The following is a 17,045-nucleotide window of genomic DNA, read 5'->3' on the forward strand; positions in this document are numbered from 1 at the left end:
ACACACCGCAGTGTGCAGACTGGCCTTTGTGGCAGTAATAGCTGTTAAAATGAATGTAGAATATTAAAACAACATGCATGTTTTTTTCAGATAACATGAAACATAATTGGATTTGTAACCCTCCACACTCAGGTCATTAAACATGTAATTAAAACGTTTCTATTCTCCAACGTGCTTTGTTTATTGTAAATGTCCCCACTGTGGGACTAATAAAGGAATATCTTCTCTTCTCTTATATAACTCTCGGGGCGACATGAACAGTGAGACCCTGAACAGTCAATAAGGCATCATGGGAACTGAGGCCTTATGTAACACCAAAACATCAAACCTGGAATTCATTTAAAGACATACAAAACTAAAGGTTGATCCTCGCTTGTCGACGGCTGCTTGCTGTTTGGCAGCTGGTGGCACCCAGAAGGTCCATTTAGGACAGCTGTCAGAAAGCGTTCTCTCTTTGTGTTTTGGTTACGTAAGTCACTGCAGCGCACTGACACACATGTTCCTCCAAGCGTGCAACATGCTGCACAGAGCCTCTTCTTCTCTTCCTCCTCTCGCTGCTCTGGTAGCAGGTGTGTGTGTGTGTGTGTGTGTGTGTGTGTGTGTGTGTGTGTGTGTGTGTGTGTGTGTGTGTGTGTGTGTGTGTGTGTGTGTGTGTGTTTGAGCCCCGTCAGCCTGGGACGTTCACACCGTACAAAGGAGCAGGGACACACGGGAGCCCTCTTCAGTACGACAGGCTGCTGCTGTTTGTTCAGGCTGCTGAGGGGCTTCCCATGCTGTCTGTCTGCTTGTCTGTCTGCGGGCGCTGAGCTGCTGGAGCCGTCCATGAAGGTGAGGATGAGCGTCGGCGGGTGCTTGTCAACTCCATGAGGACCCGAGAACTTCTAAACTGTGAGGCGGACCTTTTTGTTTCACCTAAAGACTGATGAATAACTCTTTGGTTATTTGGTCAAAACTTTAAAAATACTCAGCTTTTTTTTTTATATTCACATTTTAAGAATTTTTTTAATCAAATCAATTAAAATAGTTGATCATTTTAGGTCAAAGCACTTGATTGTTTCGTCAGTGAGAATGAGATGTTTTACACTGACGGGTTATTAACAGTAATATTTAACACAGAGGGATACAAACTGTATTACTGGAGGCGACATGCAATGTTCTGGTGAGGAAATTCTGCTTGAATATTGAATTGATTCGAGTGAGACTTGCAAAAGAAGAAGCTGGATAGCTGGTGAGGAAAAGCACGTACAAGTATAAAATATTTTGAGATTCGCTTCCTTTGCTTTTGGCTGCAAGATCCCCTGTCATTTTGTTTTTCCAAAAGTAAATTACCAAACCTTTTCTCTTTAACGTGTCTCAGTTACTTCCAGATGATCTGCTGCTCAACTAAACAACAACATGTTCATAAAATACAGTCATTCCATCTTCTTTTCCAAATGCCCATGTTTCAGGGGTCAAGATGTCTCCATGTGAATCTGACGTGTCAGAAGATGATAAATAGAACTAGAAAAAGAAAACAAACTATTTCTGCCACAGGAATATATGAACATTTTGACTGACTTTACTCAACAAAGACTGCCTTACTTACTGTAGTTTAACATCTGGAGACCCTTAAAGATATATTCACATACAATGATCTGAGAGGAGAACTTCAGGAGTCACAGATCAAAACAATCAGGAAATTACTGTCATTTAATACTTACTCCTTAAGAAAAGTGTTGGAATACTACAACTACATTGTCATCATAAACTTGTGTTGTTGTTCAGGAAGCTTGCTGCTCGTCTGAGAAGCTCCAGCAGCAGAAATGATCATCAGACTGGGAAGACTGACTCCAGGATACTTCCGTCTCCTCCAGGTGGGTCACACTCACTCAGATTATCTTCATATATTTTTTATAGAAATGCTTTGAATCAAGGGAGTCTATCAATATTTTACAGGGAGCTGATGCAGCGTGCCTCGTGGGCGGTTACGTTATATATAACCTGTTCAGACTCAAAGACGTATCTTTTGCTGGCACTGTGACAGGGAGCCAAAGTCTTGACTTTTTTTCAAATTAAATTCTATATTCTATGGATTAGACACCATGCAACATGCTGAAAGGGCTCAGAAGCAGCAGCTTTTAATGCAGCTGCTTCATGAATGACGCGCGACATCACAGAGGCACTAACTACAGATCGTTGAACTGAACTGAACCGACTTTGACTGTCTCACCACACCCACGTGGTCACAGTGCATTGAGGTGGGAATATTCACAGTAGCAGACATGTCCAAGTGGAAGAGACATGACATGACAGATTGTTTATTTGTCCATTTAATTAATGCCACTCGGGCAGAACATTTGGGCTTGAACGTTTCCGCCGTTGGTGCAAAATATGGTACAAACAAGACTAAGAGCCTCCAGCCATGCTAGCCGCTCCGTGAGGCCGCAGTGCTTTGAGCTAAACGCTAATGCTAACATGCTAACACGCTAAGCAGGCACATTGTTGACCATGTTCTCCATTTTAGTTCAACCTGAACTAATTAGCACTTAACACAAAGAGCAGCTGAGGCTCATGGAAACATCTTTATTGTGCAGGTTTTTGGTCGTAAACCAAAGTATTGGACACATTATACGATTGACTCGATGATGTCACTGGATGGAAAGTCACCAGAGTTATTACGATTAATCCTGAGAGGAATCCAATATTCGTGCCGCAGATGTTGAGATATTTAAATTTAGCTTTCATGTAAAAATGGTTTGCATACTACAAGTTGAGCCGCTCTCCTATCAGACCAGTGTGTGTTTAACTGCTGTCACCTCTCTGTCCGTCCTGTGTGCAGAGGCAGGTCTCAGGTGAGGTCCGGATGCAGCCACAGAGCAGTCTCATCGACCCCATCGCCATGACGATGGCCGCGGTGGGGATGGGCGTGTCCCTGTACAGCGCCAGGCAGATGGCAGAGAGAGTCCGTCTGAAACAGGCAGCTGCCTGGCATCAGTGAGCCGCTCTGTGGGCCGTGGCGGCGGCAGCTTGTTTGCTCGTGTATGTCGCAGACGGTTTGAGAGAGGTCGTGTGTTTTGTGGCGTTGAAGGAAAAATGTCCCAGGTGGAAAGATTTGAGTCATTGTTCAGTTCCAGCAGGAGGATTAGTGACGTAGTCAAACAATGCATCCTTTTTTGTAATCTCGTACTGTGTAGGTGAGCCTGTAGTTGGCCCACTCTGCATATCTTAACTTCACCAGTGATTGTATTTTAATCCATTAAATTAGCATCTCATTTGTCAACAAGGATCTCTGCATTAAAGTTGGACCTGCAGCCGTTGATATTTCCAGCATTTTATAGTGCAATAAAACACGAATAAGAAAAATAACCACAGAAAATCTAATAAAATAAATCAGTCAAACATGCACTTCCTTATACTTTAACATATGAAATGTAGATTGCACTAAAGCAGCGTCACTCCTTTGAGTATTTATTTGCGAAGCGGACTTTAATTTAAGCAAGAGCTGTTCTCATATGGCATCTTCAGTTTGCTAAATAAAAATGTCATGTTCATACTAGCATTTAATAAAGGAAATGTATGTACATGTAAAATGCCACAATCAGAATGATTTACTTTGTTTAGAAACAAATTTGCCAAATTAATGTAATTGTTAAATAAATACGTTCACAGATTTGACATCTGCGTGCCGACTTCTATGTACTGATGTTCTCAAAGCGTTTTTGGAAACATTGAAACAGCCCCGAGGGCTTCAGGCTTCATCCATGTGGAAAGCTTTGGTGGGAAACAGAAATTGTCGGAAGACTGAACAGTCTGAATGGAGCGACTCAGGCGGCTGGAACGCAGACGAGGGAAGTGCTGGAAGTTAACATGTTCTCTGACATTGTTCCATACCTTTTCAGATGAGATCTGTATATGTATTTCACATTGTTTAGTCTTCATATGTTATAGTACGCCTTTCCTCTAGGAAACAGCAGTTTAGTGCCTTGCTCAGGGGCTCTTTAACAGCATTGGTACCACTATCATACCAATGGAGGATTTACCATAACTTCTATTTACAAGACACATTTGTCTGTATTTAACATGAATTGAGAGAAAAACGTTTTTAAAACCCCACTCGACACTACCGGACAAGCACAGAGGAGTTGGTGGAGTCCAAAAACCGAGCTAAAAGAGAGAGAATATCCACTTATATTAATCAGGTGGACACAAACACATCTCCAAAGTAATGGCACTATTGCTCTGTGTGTAAATATGTAAATGTGTTCGCTAAAAAGTTCACGGGATGAACTTAAAAGATGACATGTCAGTGTTGTGTCCATAACTTGATTCTGCGGCCTTTAAGTGGCCGAAAGAAGAAATAAATGAATGCAGGTTTGATAAAGAAGACCAGTTGGGTAGCTGTGTCAGTATGAAAGTATGAGCAATCTTGGATGCTATAACTTTATCATACTTTCCTTTTTTTTATAGCATCCACAAACCCCCAAATTGTACGTAGCTGAGAGGACATTTATTTAGTGTGGTTGTAACAGAAACAGACTGTACTTCCCAAATAACTATGTAAAAACAAACAATGAAATGTGGTCCAGTAGCCGTCAATGTGTTTGCCTGCAGGAGGCGGAGCTCTGGCACTGTGGGAACCAGCCACTGGAGTTGGTTTTACTAATTCCTCTTACTACTGGCTGACAGACACGAGGAGGATGTGTACGCTGTGAGTCATGTGTTTATTCTAAACTCTTCTAAAACTGGAAGCTATTTTCAAATAGCAATATGTTCTACTTTACTTTGTTTGAGAAGTTGAGAGGAAAGACTGGAATCATGTCGGGACAGTAGAGGGACCAGTTATCTCCTCCTCCTCCCTGGATAACTTGCAGCAGACCTTGAAAAAACATCTGCAACTAATAATATAATAATGTTTTATATGTGCTGCTGTAACTGAATATTGATCTTGCACCCCTGAACCGATGCTTTTTTTTTCTTTCTCAAGTGTGAACATGTAAATGATGTAACATGGAAATAAACATGTTTGTTCAATCACAAAATAAATATCATGCGTACCAATGTGTTCAGATCAGTAACTACAATTTGTATTCATATTACCAGCTAAATGTACTTTCAGGAGAACTATTACAAGTAAAAAAACAACAACCGTAATCAGAATCAGAATCAGAATCAGAAACCGTTTATTTGCCAGGAATGCTTACACAAACAAGGAATTTTTCTTGGCGCAAGGTGCATAAACATTAGATCAGATTAGATTAGATTAGAACGTTAGACGAGACAAACAAAAATTAACAATCAACGACAACAACAGTGCAATGGGTATTAAATGAAGTATAAGATAAAGTGCTCAGACAAACAGATAACGTTAATGTAAGTGTATGTTAAAGTGACATGTGTGTTTAAATATGAAGTGTGCAGGGGAGTGACCCCGAGTGACCCCTAATTAAGTTGATCTGAAAATCCAGAATACATATTTGTCCTCCGACTCAAAGTGCTATTTATTAATCTAGATTGTTTTGGTGTGAGTTGCCCTTAGTGTGGAGGTACCGGCCGTAGAGATGTCGGTCTTCTCTCAGATATAAAGTCTGTGGATTATTTGGAGTAACCGGGTCAAGACTTCTGGAAGGAAACATGGCTTTTGAGTTTTTAAAATGTATTAAAACAATTTTGAGCAGAACAAGCCCAGTGCCGACAGAAATATTAGTATACAAGTACCTCATAATAGTATTCAAGCGCAGTACTGCAGGTGGTCCGCCGCTCCAGCAGGGGTCGCTGTCTCTCGGCTCGGTTTTGGATGAGCCGCCCCGTTAGAAGTTAGAGAGAGAAAAAGCGTGAAAGTATGTGCCCGAAGAAATGTTGATGCTTGATGAAGTTCTGAGAGTTTCGTTAAAAGAGAGAATAACGCGTCTGAAGCAACAAGGGCAACAACGCAGAAGCCTTTAAATCATCTCAGCGGGCAAGTGGGACGCGTTATTTATTAATTTAAATGTGACAGCAGCGTCGCTCTGCAACATTAAGCATAATTTGTGCTTCTACATCTATGCGGTATTTGACCATGCCGCGTAAAAGTGCGCGCTTCTCCGTCGCGCACCCGGCTCGCTTCCCGTCCTCTCCTTATCTCCATCTTCATCGGATCCAGTGCTGAGCAGCGGCGGCGGTTCAGCTGTCAAAAGCAACCCGAACATGTCCGAGAGGAGCGCCGCCGCCGGTCCGCCTCTAGCGGGCTTCCTCTGCGTGCTGGTGCTCGTTTGCGTCTCCGTCGCCTCCGCGAGTCGTGATGTCGGAGACAACGAGACGTGGAGGGACGAGCCCCATCATCATAACTCCACCAAAAAGGCTTTCCCCGTCCTCACCCTCAACTACGGATACGTCAGGAAGCCCTTTGAGATCGCGCTGTGGATCCTCCTGGCCCTGCTCATGAAACTCGGTGAGTGACACATGTGACGCACATGAGAGAAGGACTCCCTGCAGCTCAATCATCTAATACTTCCCTCTTTAGAGCATGGACGAGGGCTGGGGTGTCATACGATGAAGGGGTGCTTTACCCTGGCTCCAAAACCGGTTCAGATCTGCAGGTCAGGAGAGAGGAGAGGAGATGAGGCGTCAGACAGAAGTGAACACAGAAGAACAGCAGCGATACAGGGACTTGAGTGTAGAGACAAGCAGCTGCTGAGTGATCACACACTAAGGCATGACATCATGTCCTGAGGATCTGATAAAGGTATGAAGGGACAGTTCACAACTTTGTAATTGACATATTAAATTAGTAGAGTGTTGTATGGAGTTTGGTGAGAGTATGTTCACATGTTGTGGTCTCGGCAGCTACAACTTATATATTAAAATTAACAAAACTCAGACTCTTGTTGTTCTCACAGATTACTGCAGTTCTTCATGGTGTTGGTGAAGGTTGTCCCAAAGTCCATTTACACAAACTGACAATATACAATATATATATATATATATATATATATATGTATATATATATATATATATATATATATATATATATATATATATATATATATATACTATATACTATATAATGTGATGTATAATATGATATACTATAATGTGTGTGCGTGCATGTTTGGATTACAATACACAACTATTTATCAAACACATTCCAAGCAACTTCCGGTAGCACACAAATACAACAACCTTACATGTATTTCCAATTTGCATTTTTTTAATGAAGGATTTCATATATACGGTACTCCAAAAAGAAGTGCATCCGTTTCTCTTGGTTCCCAGTCTTTCTTCCAGTAACTGGTTCATTTAAACATTTCATACGTTAACAACCTTCTCAGTCCATATTTACAAAATCAAAAAAAATCCAACGCCTCGTCTTTTGACTAAGAGCCAATAGTTGCACAAATAGAAACTACAACAACCAGAGGCAGGAAAATACAACGAGCTTTATAGACAAAAACAAAAGTCTGGTGGCAGAGCTTTTATTTGCCTTCGTCACCTTCGGTTCATTTCAGGCAGAACGAGCTTCTGCAGGCCCAACAGAGCTGCTTCACTCCTGACTGCGTGCCACACTAACTTATTTTAGGACGAGCCTGATGGTGTGAGCGTCTGCCTGTAAGCAAATGTTACGGCTTAGAGGTTAAATGCAGCCTGGAGGAAGGTGTTTCATAGCAGTTGTTCAGGCTAATTGGAGATTAAATGTCTCTCTGTGAGATTCATCATAAGTCATCGCTCGCCTCTGAACTCTAGCCTGTACACAACACTCAGGATATGTTGAGAGGATAAACTCTCACTCCTTTAATCTTTATCGTACGGTCTTTTTGACTCAATTACTTCATCATATACTGTTATTATTATTATTATTATGCATAGTTTTTATACTGTCAGTGTTGTTGTAATGGTATTTTATGTTGTTCTATTTTCATCCCACCCACCCATGACATTTTTGAGCAGCTGCCATCCAGACTCTGTGAAATTTTCAGAGCGTTTAAGAAATTCACAAAGTAACAAAGTGTTGAAGTAACTTTTTGTGTTTTTATGCAAATTCTATCTGCGTGGAAATAACCACAGTTTGTGAAACCAAGCTGAAGGCAGGACGTGATATCTGAGGACATGTCCCTCATTACAGTTCCTCCACAGGACAGTCTAAGGATCAACAATGGTATATACTGGTATACAATGGTATATAATGGTAAATACTGGTATATAGTGGTAAATACTGGTATATAGTGGTGATTCTGATTGGCTGAGGGAAGCCCTGCTTCTTATCTGCTCCCTCCGGCTGTTGTCCACCAGGGACGGACCGACTTCCTGTCCTAATGCACTGCTCGATAACAAGAAGCCCACTGTGCAGAGTCGGGGGGGGGGGGGGGGGGCACAAAGGAACACTGGCCGCATGAAACGCTGCTGAGAGCAGCCTCGACCCCGAGGTCACATGACCAGGAGGCTGAATGTCAAGGCCTCATTCAGCTGAGAGACAAACAGCCTAACATGAAACTAAAGGAGCAGTGACAAAGTTCTGTTCAGCATCGACTGGATCAGCCCTTTATAAACCCTTCAACAACGCTGGTTTATGTCCCGAAATGGGAGGATTTTCAGCTAATAAAATACAATACATTTGTGTTTTAGGACACATTTCTAGACGAAACAAGCGGTATATATATATATATATATATATATATATATATATATATATATATATATATATATATATATATATATATATATATATATATATATATATATATATATACGTGTCCAACATTAACTTGTGCTCTGGGGGCTTGTCATGGTCATTTTTCTCTATTTTCTGACATTTCATTAAGTTGCCGCCCATGATTTCTCATCTAACGTCCAATAAAGGCCGATAGTGAAGAGTTCCCGGTCAAAATGCGCATCACATCCATCCCACGCAGATGTTTTCCGTTCAGCCGGTTTGCTCGTACAAGCGGCCGGTCTGTTCGCCCGCGGCTGCAGCGTGTTTTATATTTCATGAGGACATTGCAGTGAAGTGCAGCAGACTGAGTGGATCACTAAATGCAGACTCTAGTAATGTACGTGTGTAATGGCAGCTTGCAGGAATTGTTACATCCTGTTGAACCATATTTATTGACCGATACCACGACTTCAGTTATCAAACTACATAATATGTTCCTGTATGCCTTTTTTATTTTGACTCTTTATTTAAAATTACAATTTGTCAGAGCCGACGGTTACGTGTTCACGCTGCTTGTTTTGACCAACAGACAGTCCAAAAATCCAAAGATATACATTTTTGCATTGATATAAAACGGAGAAAAAGCATCAGTTTGTGATCCTGTTAGCCTTCATGTCTCTGATGAAATGTTTCAACACATTTCATAAAGAACTCCTGGCCCCAAATGCATCAGGCTTTTGAGAATAACACTTAAAAATGCAGATTTGAGGGAAAAAAGTGATCAAAGTGATATGAAATACTCCTCATTATTCATTAACCCGTGAAAGCATCGGCTATATGTATGTATGTATAAAACAGGAAACTGACTGACACTGAAACACAAACTGACCCTGGCCTAGAACAAGAAAGACACTCGGAACATTTTTTATAATAAAGCGAATGTAATAACCACTCTGGCCAGTGCAGACGCTGAAGGTGGATTTCTATGAGTAAAAGGTCTCTCTCTCTGCAGGTTTCCACATCATCCCCAGAGTGTCCAACGTCGTCCCCGAGAGCTGCCTGCTGATCGGCGTCGGGCTGCTGGTGGGCGGCATCATCAAAGCCATCCGAGAGGAAGCCCCCGTCCTCAGCACCGAGCTCTTCTTCCTCTACCTGCTGCCTCCCATCATCCTCGATGCCGGCTACTTCCTGCCCATCCGGGCCTTCACGGAGAACATGGGCACCATCCTGGTGTTCGCGGTGGTGGGGACCCTGTGGAACGCCTTCTTCATCGGCGGGATGATCTACGGCGTGTGTCAGATCGAAGGCGCCCAGCTGGCCGGCGTGGACCTGCTCTCCTGCCTGCTGTTCGGCACCATCGTCTCGGCCGTGGACCCCGTGGCCGTCCTGGCCGTGTTCGAGGAGATCCACATCAACGAGCTGCTGTACATCCTCGTGTTCGGGGAGTCGCTGCTCAACGACGCCGTCACTGTGGTGAGCGAAGGCGGTCCGGAGGGGCTGGTACTTTACATGTACTCGAGTGTGTCAGCCTCCTGCCACTGGACACCGCCAGAGCGACTCCAATCTTCTTAGAGATACATATTGTACTTCTTTCAAAAACACTCTTTACTTTCTGGATTACAGCTCAAAACTATTTAAACAACGTATTTCTAATAGGGAGATGTATAGTATCCCACTAATCTAAGAGGAAATAGACATTTTATCAAAATTATTTAACATTAGTGGCACGTTTGGGGGAATGAAAGGAAAGATGGACATGGGATGATTGACGGAAGGAAGGAACAAAGACTGGAGGAAGGCAGGAAAGAAGGAAGTATGGAAGAAATTAATGGATTAAGAAGGGAAGGAAGGAAGGAAGGAAGGAAGGACGGACGGGAGGAAAGAAGGAAGTATGGAAGAAATTAATGGATTAGAGGGAAGGAAGGAAGGAAATAAAGAAAGAAGGAAGAAAGGAAGGAAGGAACAAAGATGGGAGGAAGGCAGGAAAGAAGGAAGTATAGAAGAGATGAATGGATTAAAGAGGGAAGGAAGAAAAGGTGGAAGTTAAGAAGGAATGAAAGAAGTGAGATAGTGAGGACGGGAGGAAAGAATGAGAGAAAGAAAAAGAGAGCATGACCAAGTCCAAAGCTGAGGGCTGTAAAGCCACTGGACTTTAAATAAAGCTCAGAACTCTTTCTCTCTGCTCAGGTTCTGTATCACCTGTTCGAGGAGTTTTCTCACGCGGGAACCGTGACGGTGGCCGACGCCTTCCTCGGCATCGTCTGTTTCTTCGTGGTTTCGCTGGGCGGCATCATGGTGGGAGCCATCTACGGCCTCCTGGGTGCCTTCACCTCCCGCTTCACCTCGCACACCCGCGTCATCGAGCCCCTGTTTGTCTTCCTCTACAGCTACATGGCCTACCTCTCCGCCGAGGTCTTCCACCTGTCGGGCATCATGTCGTGAGTGCTCGACGCTTCTCAATAGTTTGACATCTACACCTATTCATAGAGGGTGATTATACCTGCGTCCAGTTAGCCTAGCTTAGCATATAGACTGGACTCCGGGGGAGACGGGTGGCCGGACTCTTTGCAGCTCATAGAGATCAGTAACAAACACGTTAGAGGGGCCGTCTGTGGGATTTGGCAGCATCTAGTGGTGAAGTTGCAGATTGCAACCAACTGAAACTTATCTCATGTGCCAAGCGTGTGGGAGAACTACGGCAGCGGACGTGAAACTACAAATGGCACTTTGTCGAGCCAGTGTTTGTAATTTGTCCGTTCTAGGCCACTGTAGGAACATGGCGACATACACTGCTCATTCTAAGCCAACGGAAACACTTCTTTTCAGCTGATTTACACAACAACAACAACATAGCGACACACAACTGTCATAAAACCACAACTTGTTGTTTTTAAACTTTTTATCTGGATAAAAAAAAAAAAAAGACATATGTTAATGAGGAAGGAGAATGAGGAGCACAATGTTTTTATGGTCTGGTTCCACAGATGTGATGGTGGGTTTATAATTGAGTGGTGTCCATCTTCAAGATTCAAGAAAGATTCAAGATATTGTTATTGTCATATGCACAGATAACAGGCAGTTATTCTGTACAATGAAAAGCTTATTTTGCTGGGTCCTCCTCAAAGCCAGAAGTCAGTTTTATTGTCACTTCTTCCATCTGTGCAAACATACAGAAGACCTGAAAGTGTGTTTCTCTTCTGTCTGACATAACGTGAATAGTGCAAAAACAGTAAAAAAAGTAAAAAATAGACAACACCTTACAATAAACTTAAGTAGTAAAAACAGTAAGAGAAGAATACAGTAGCAGTTAATTTAAAATTGCTACTGTATTCTTCTCTTACTACTGTTTTACTACTGTTTATTGTTGTTTTATTTATATTACTTGATTGTTTTACAATGTGTCTCTATTGTGTGCAAGGCTGTGTGCAAGGCTGCTGTAATCCTGCGATTTCCCCACTGCGGATTATCTTATCTTATCTTATCTTATCTAACAGTTGCACTGTTTCATGCAGCCCTTAACCTTTCAGAAACCTCGTCTCTAACCTCCCTCGTTCGTGGCGCTCTCCGCGCGTCCCTTCCCGTCCCCAACAGGTTGATCGCCTGCGGCGTGACGATGCGGCCGTACGTGGAGGCCAACGTCTCCCACAAGTCGTACACCACCATCAAATATTTCATGAAGATGTGGAGCAGCGTGAGCGAGACGCTCATCTTCATCTTCCTCGGCGTTTCCACGGTGGCAGGTCCTCACGCCTGGAACTGGACCTTCGTCATTTTCACCGTGGTCCTGTGTCTGGTGTCGAGAGTGCTGGGTGAGGGCCGGTCACTGCACGGCACCGCAGAGGGCAACGCTCTTCACTTGAAAGGCTGTTCTCTTCTTCACGTTGTCCTCTGTGTGCTTTCCAGGAGTCATCGGCCTCACGTACATCATTAATAAATTCCGCATCGTGAAGTTGACCAAAAAGGACCAGTTCATCCTGGCCTACGGTGGCCTGCGAGGTGCCATCGCCTTCTCGCTGGGGTTCCTGCTGACCGACAACGAGAGGAAGAGCATGTTCCTCACCGCCATCATCACCGTCATCTTCTTCACGGTCTTTGTGCAGGTGACACACTTTTGAGTTTTAGTATTGTATTCGGCTTTAAAGTACTTGTAGAAAATGTTAAACCAAGCAACCAGGAATTTGGTTTATTATTATTTATTTTTTCCTTTTTCCTCCATTATAAGTAACCAGTTACCATTATTGATCTCTCTTATATTAGTATAAATCATGAAAACACATTTTTTCATTTGTTTACTTTCACATATACACATATATAATAACCCAGTCAAAATGACTGAATAGCCCAACAGTATTATTATATGAATAATATGTTAATAGTATTATTATAATAATTCATAAAAATTAAAATAAAAAAAACAAACAATAATTGATGAAAATGTAAAAATGACAGAAGTTCACCAGTTGAGATGCATTACAATAAAATGTGTTCTGAGACTTTTCCACCAAAGAGACAGTCAAACAATACTAAAGATAAAAGTCCTTTCACATGAGGGAAAGTCTGAAGAAGACTGGTCCTGGTTTAGGTTTACATATTAATACACAAGTCTGGCATTTGTCCACGCTAAGAAGTTAGTATTTACTGAAGAGAGGAGCAGATGGAACGTTGTCTTGCTGTAAGTGTTACGATGCGTAACAGGAGGATACATGTAACACACGTCTGTGTCTCCAGGGAATGACGATCAGGCCTCTGGTGGAGCTTCTGGCCGTGAAGAGGAAGAAGGAGAGCAAAGGGTCAATTAATGAGGAGATTCACACACAGGTAGGATCCATACATGAATCTCTTCAGTGTTTACGACCTTCAAATCCCATGTTTGTGTATTGTGCATCATTGAGACACCAACAGCATATAAAAAGCCCCTTTTTGTGTCCAGTTCCTGGATCATCTCCTCACGGGAATCGAAGACGTCTGTGGCCATTATGGACATCATCACTGGAAAGACAAGTACGAGTTTGTTACTTCTGTCTCTTCCCTGTTGCTGTCTCTCATGAGGGGAAGACACCAAGACATGAGCTGTTAGTGACGTCACAATTCTGGTTTGAAATGCAAATTTGAGAGCTTTAAATGATGAGTTGAGTGATGAGGATGTAAAATAGATAGATTATAATAGAAGGGAATTAACTAAAAGTTAAAAATACTGCACACAATCTCTCCCGCTGCTGCAGAGGTCGGGTGCTTCAGGGCGACAGGACTGTAGGTTAGAACCCCTCTGTTGTTGTTGTTGATGTTGTTGACCAACACTGAAGCCTCTATAAGCGCTGTGGGTGCTTCCTCTGCCGCTCTCAGGCTGAACCGGTTCAACAAGGCCTACGTGAAGAAGTGGCTGATCGCGGGCGAGCGCTCCACCGAGCCCCAGCTCATCTCCTTCTACAACAAGATGGAGATGAAGCAGGCCATGATGCTGGTGGAGAGCGGCAGCGCTGCCAGGCTGCCCACGCTGGCGTCCTCCGTGTCCATGCAGTGAGTATCCGCCGCCGGAGGACGGACTGGGTCCTCCTCTCGGTCCTCCTGAGTCTGAATACCAGAAGTGGTTCTATCAAAGGAACCGTCCAGTGTTGACAGACCTGAACCAGCGGATCCGTTATGCTAGAGAGAGACGCTGTTGTTTCTGTGCTCAGGTGGTGAGGAAAGCTTCTCCAAACTGACTGTTACCTGACAAAATACATGCATTCATGTATGTATTTTGTTAAACATGATTTATATGGTACCAAAATATCATCAGACTTAATATGTTACATTAACTCAGCACCTTGCACTTATTGGTTTCAAACACGGTACAGCTCTTTTCAAATTAAACACATTTTTTTCCGCTGTATTTATCGCAAAGCAGTATTATGATTTTGGACCAAGCAGTTTTTTTAATTTCCTGCACTGACTAACAAACCCATTGCAGAAGTTTCTGTAAAATGTATTTTTTTCTGATTTCCTTTTCCGTGGGAATTACTTTGAGTTTCCCTCTGGAAAGTATTAAAATACGGCATTACAAACAGACAATTAGGTTACAACGTGATGAAACGTGACTCGTGTCCACAGGAACATTCAGCCCAGAGCGCCGGCCCGAGGACGGGCGATCCCGAGCATCTCGAAGAGCCGTGAGCAGGAGATCAGGAAGGTTCTGCGAGGACACCTGCAGAACACCAGGCAGAGGGTAGGAAGGATGTCTGTGGGTGGGACTTGTGCAGGTTTTCATGTTGTCAGTATTTCTGGCGCTGTCCTTCATGTTTAGTTTTTCTCCTCAGCTTCGCTCCTACAGCCGACACGACCTGTTCACCGACCCGTTTGAGGACAACGTGAGTGAAGTCCGCTTCAGGAAGCAGCGCGTGGAGATGGAGAGGAGGGTGAGTTCTGCTTGTGAGCGTCTGCTTCTAGAATGAGCTGCTGTGTGTGTCCTTCATGATAGATTGTCTACTGTTTTTAAGACTAGTTCACTCATGGTTGCTTGTAATAATGTGGCAATCAGTAGCTCAATGACGCCCAAATGTCTCTTTGTTGGTTTGTCCTACGATTATGAAGAAGTGAAACTAAATGGACTTTATCATGTCGGTTTATGTCTTTTTACTTTCAAGGCTCTGAATATTGGTTGGTATTAAACGTTGGCGTCTCATTCACAGATGAGTCACTACCTCACGGTGCCTGCAAACCGCCAGGAAACTCCGGCAGTGAGAAAAGTCTGCTTTGAGCCAGGTCAGCATGGATCTTTTGATGAAAGCTGCTCGTGGAGATTCAGAGGCACAGTGAAGCCCAAAATGTTCTTTAAATCGACGTGTTTCTGGGTTCAGAAAGAGAAGAAGTAACAGTTGTAGTAAGAGTTTATACCTGATTTTACATGATGACATAACATCTAAACTAAGATGATACTTTAATTAGAAATGTGTTTTATTACTGGATCATAATGTCATCATGTCTCATTTAAAAGGTGCTAAATAATACGACTGGGTGCATCCCTGTGGCCTCTGCTCACGCCAACGGCTGCAAACCCAGAAAGAGACCCGCGATCACGTGTAGACGATGCTTTTAGCGCTAACGTGTCGCCGCTCTGTGTCTGTGTCCACCAGAGGACCGGGTCTACACGTACGACGACAGCGAGAGCCCCCGGGGCCGGACGGCTCAGCCGCGTCCCGGCCCACCCGACGGAGTCAGCCTGGTGAGCGAATCCCCCGCGAGGCTCGGAGCCAGAGGGCCGGACCAGGAGCAGGAGGAGCAGCTGAAGCTGTCCCGCTGCCTTAGTGACCCCGGGCCAAACAACAAGGAGGATGAGGAGGAGAAGGAGAAGTAGGACCTCTCGTGATGAAGCACATCCATCACAGTATTGAAACCAGAGGGTGGATCTCCTCGTGTGGCTGCAGCCGGAGCAAAGCTTGATATTGCTGAAGTAGCACTGTCTTCCATGTCCTGTTTTTGTGATGTGCAAATCGTGTTGTTTTTGTGTTTTTTTTTCTAGAAGTTCATGAGGATTTTATATCATGTAACACATTACCAAAGCATGAACCACGAGGCATTTTTTTTTACCATTTCAGGATTATATTACAGCCTGAAGTGAGCAGTGTCCGTATGTTGTGTCTTAACAAGCAGACTTCCATCAAATGGAATAACAAAAAAAGACAAAGCACTTGTTTTTAACACGCTTGAAGCACCAAATGGGCAGAGTTTACCCCCTCAAAGCGCAGTATAAAGATGTGCTGTGATATTACTATCACAGATATACATTTAGCAACAAGGCATTGCTGCCCAAACTACCAAAGATGAGCCTGACGATGCCCTAATATATAAATCGTATATCTATTTGTTTCTCATTATTAAAAAGAAAGCTTGAGGATATCTATATTGTTATCGGTCAGGCTGTGAACCAGAAAGCACAAATCTAAGAGTGTTAAAATACTGCCACACATGTAGTCTGACCCGGGACATGGCTGCGTGGCGGACCGGTGTTTTCTCAGGGACATGACGGTGCTTCTGTCTACCGGGCTCCGCTCGTCTCTATGGATCCGATATGATGGATCTCTATATGATCCGATGGGCTTCTGCCACATTCCCGCAGTAATGCAGTCTGTGGATGTTTTGTTGTGTGACTACATATCCGTGTTCCTGGCGACTGACCCAGCATATCTGCACTGCCCTGAGCTTTCTGCTGCCTTAAAACGTATTGCTTTCTGTGTCTGTGCCAGTTGAAGTATTTTTCTATTTTGAAGAAGAAGAAGAAGAAAAAAAATGAAAGAGAGCTTTAATTCATGTGTCAAATAAAGAATGTGTCATTGCTTAAGTCCAGTGTTTTTTGTAGTTTTTAAAAAAAGAAGAAACATCCTTGAAAGCATGTTTTACACCCATCCATCCTGGTTATCTGGTGTCGTGTTTCATCCCCGCGTTGCTTCAGATCTGTTGTTCC

At 43.3% G+C, this 17,045-nt stretch overlaps 1 protein-coding gene across 1 annotated transcript; it reads left to right on the top strand.

Moving 5' to 3' along the window:
* Positions 1 to 6,297: 6,297 nt before the first annotated feature.
* On the top strand, positions 6,298 to 16,913 carry slc9a1b (solute carrier family 9 member A1b). The gene is made up of 12 exons (XM_079231619.1): positions 6,298 to 6,406; positions 9,618 to 10,078; positions 10,793 to 11,043; positions 12,197 to 12,414; positions 12,509 to 12,705; positions 13,334 to 13,423; positions 13,536 to 13,606; positions 13,949 to 14,122; positions 14,696 to 14,810; positions 14,902 to 15,000; positions 15,274 to 15,346; positions 15,718 to 16,913. The coding sequence occupies exons 1-12, from the start codon at positions 6,397 to 6,399 to the stop codon at positions 15,936 to 15,938; spliced, it is 1,980 nt and encodes a 659-aa protein (XP_079087745.1). The 5' UTR covers positions 6,298 to 6,396; the 3' UTR covers positions 15,939 to 16,913.
* Positions 16,914 to 17,045: the final 132 nt, after the last annotated feature.

This window comes from Taurulus bubalis (genome assembly GCF_910589615.1).
Source record: "Taurulus bubalis genome assembly, chromosome: 16".
Taxonomy (NCBI): Eukaryota; Metazoa; Chordata; class Actinopteri; order Perciformes; family Cottidae; genus Taurulus; species Taurulus bubalis.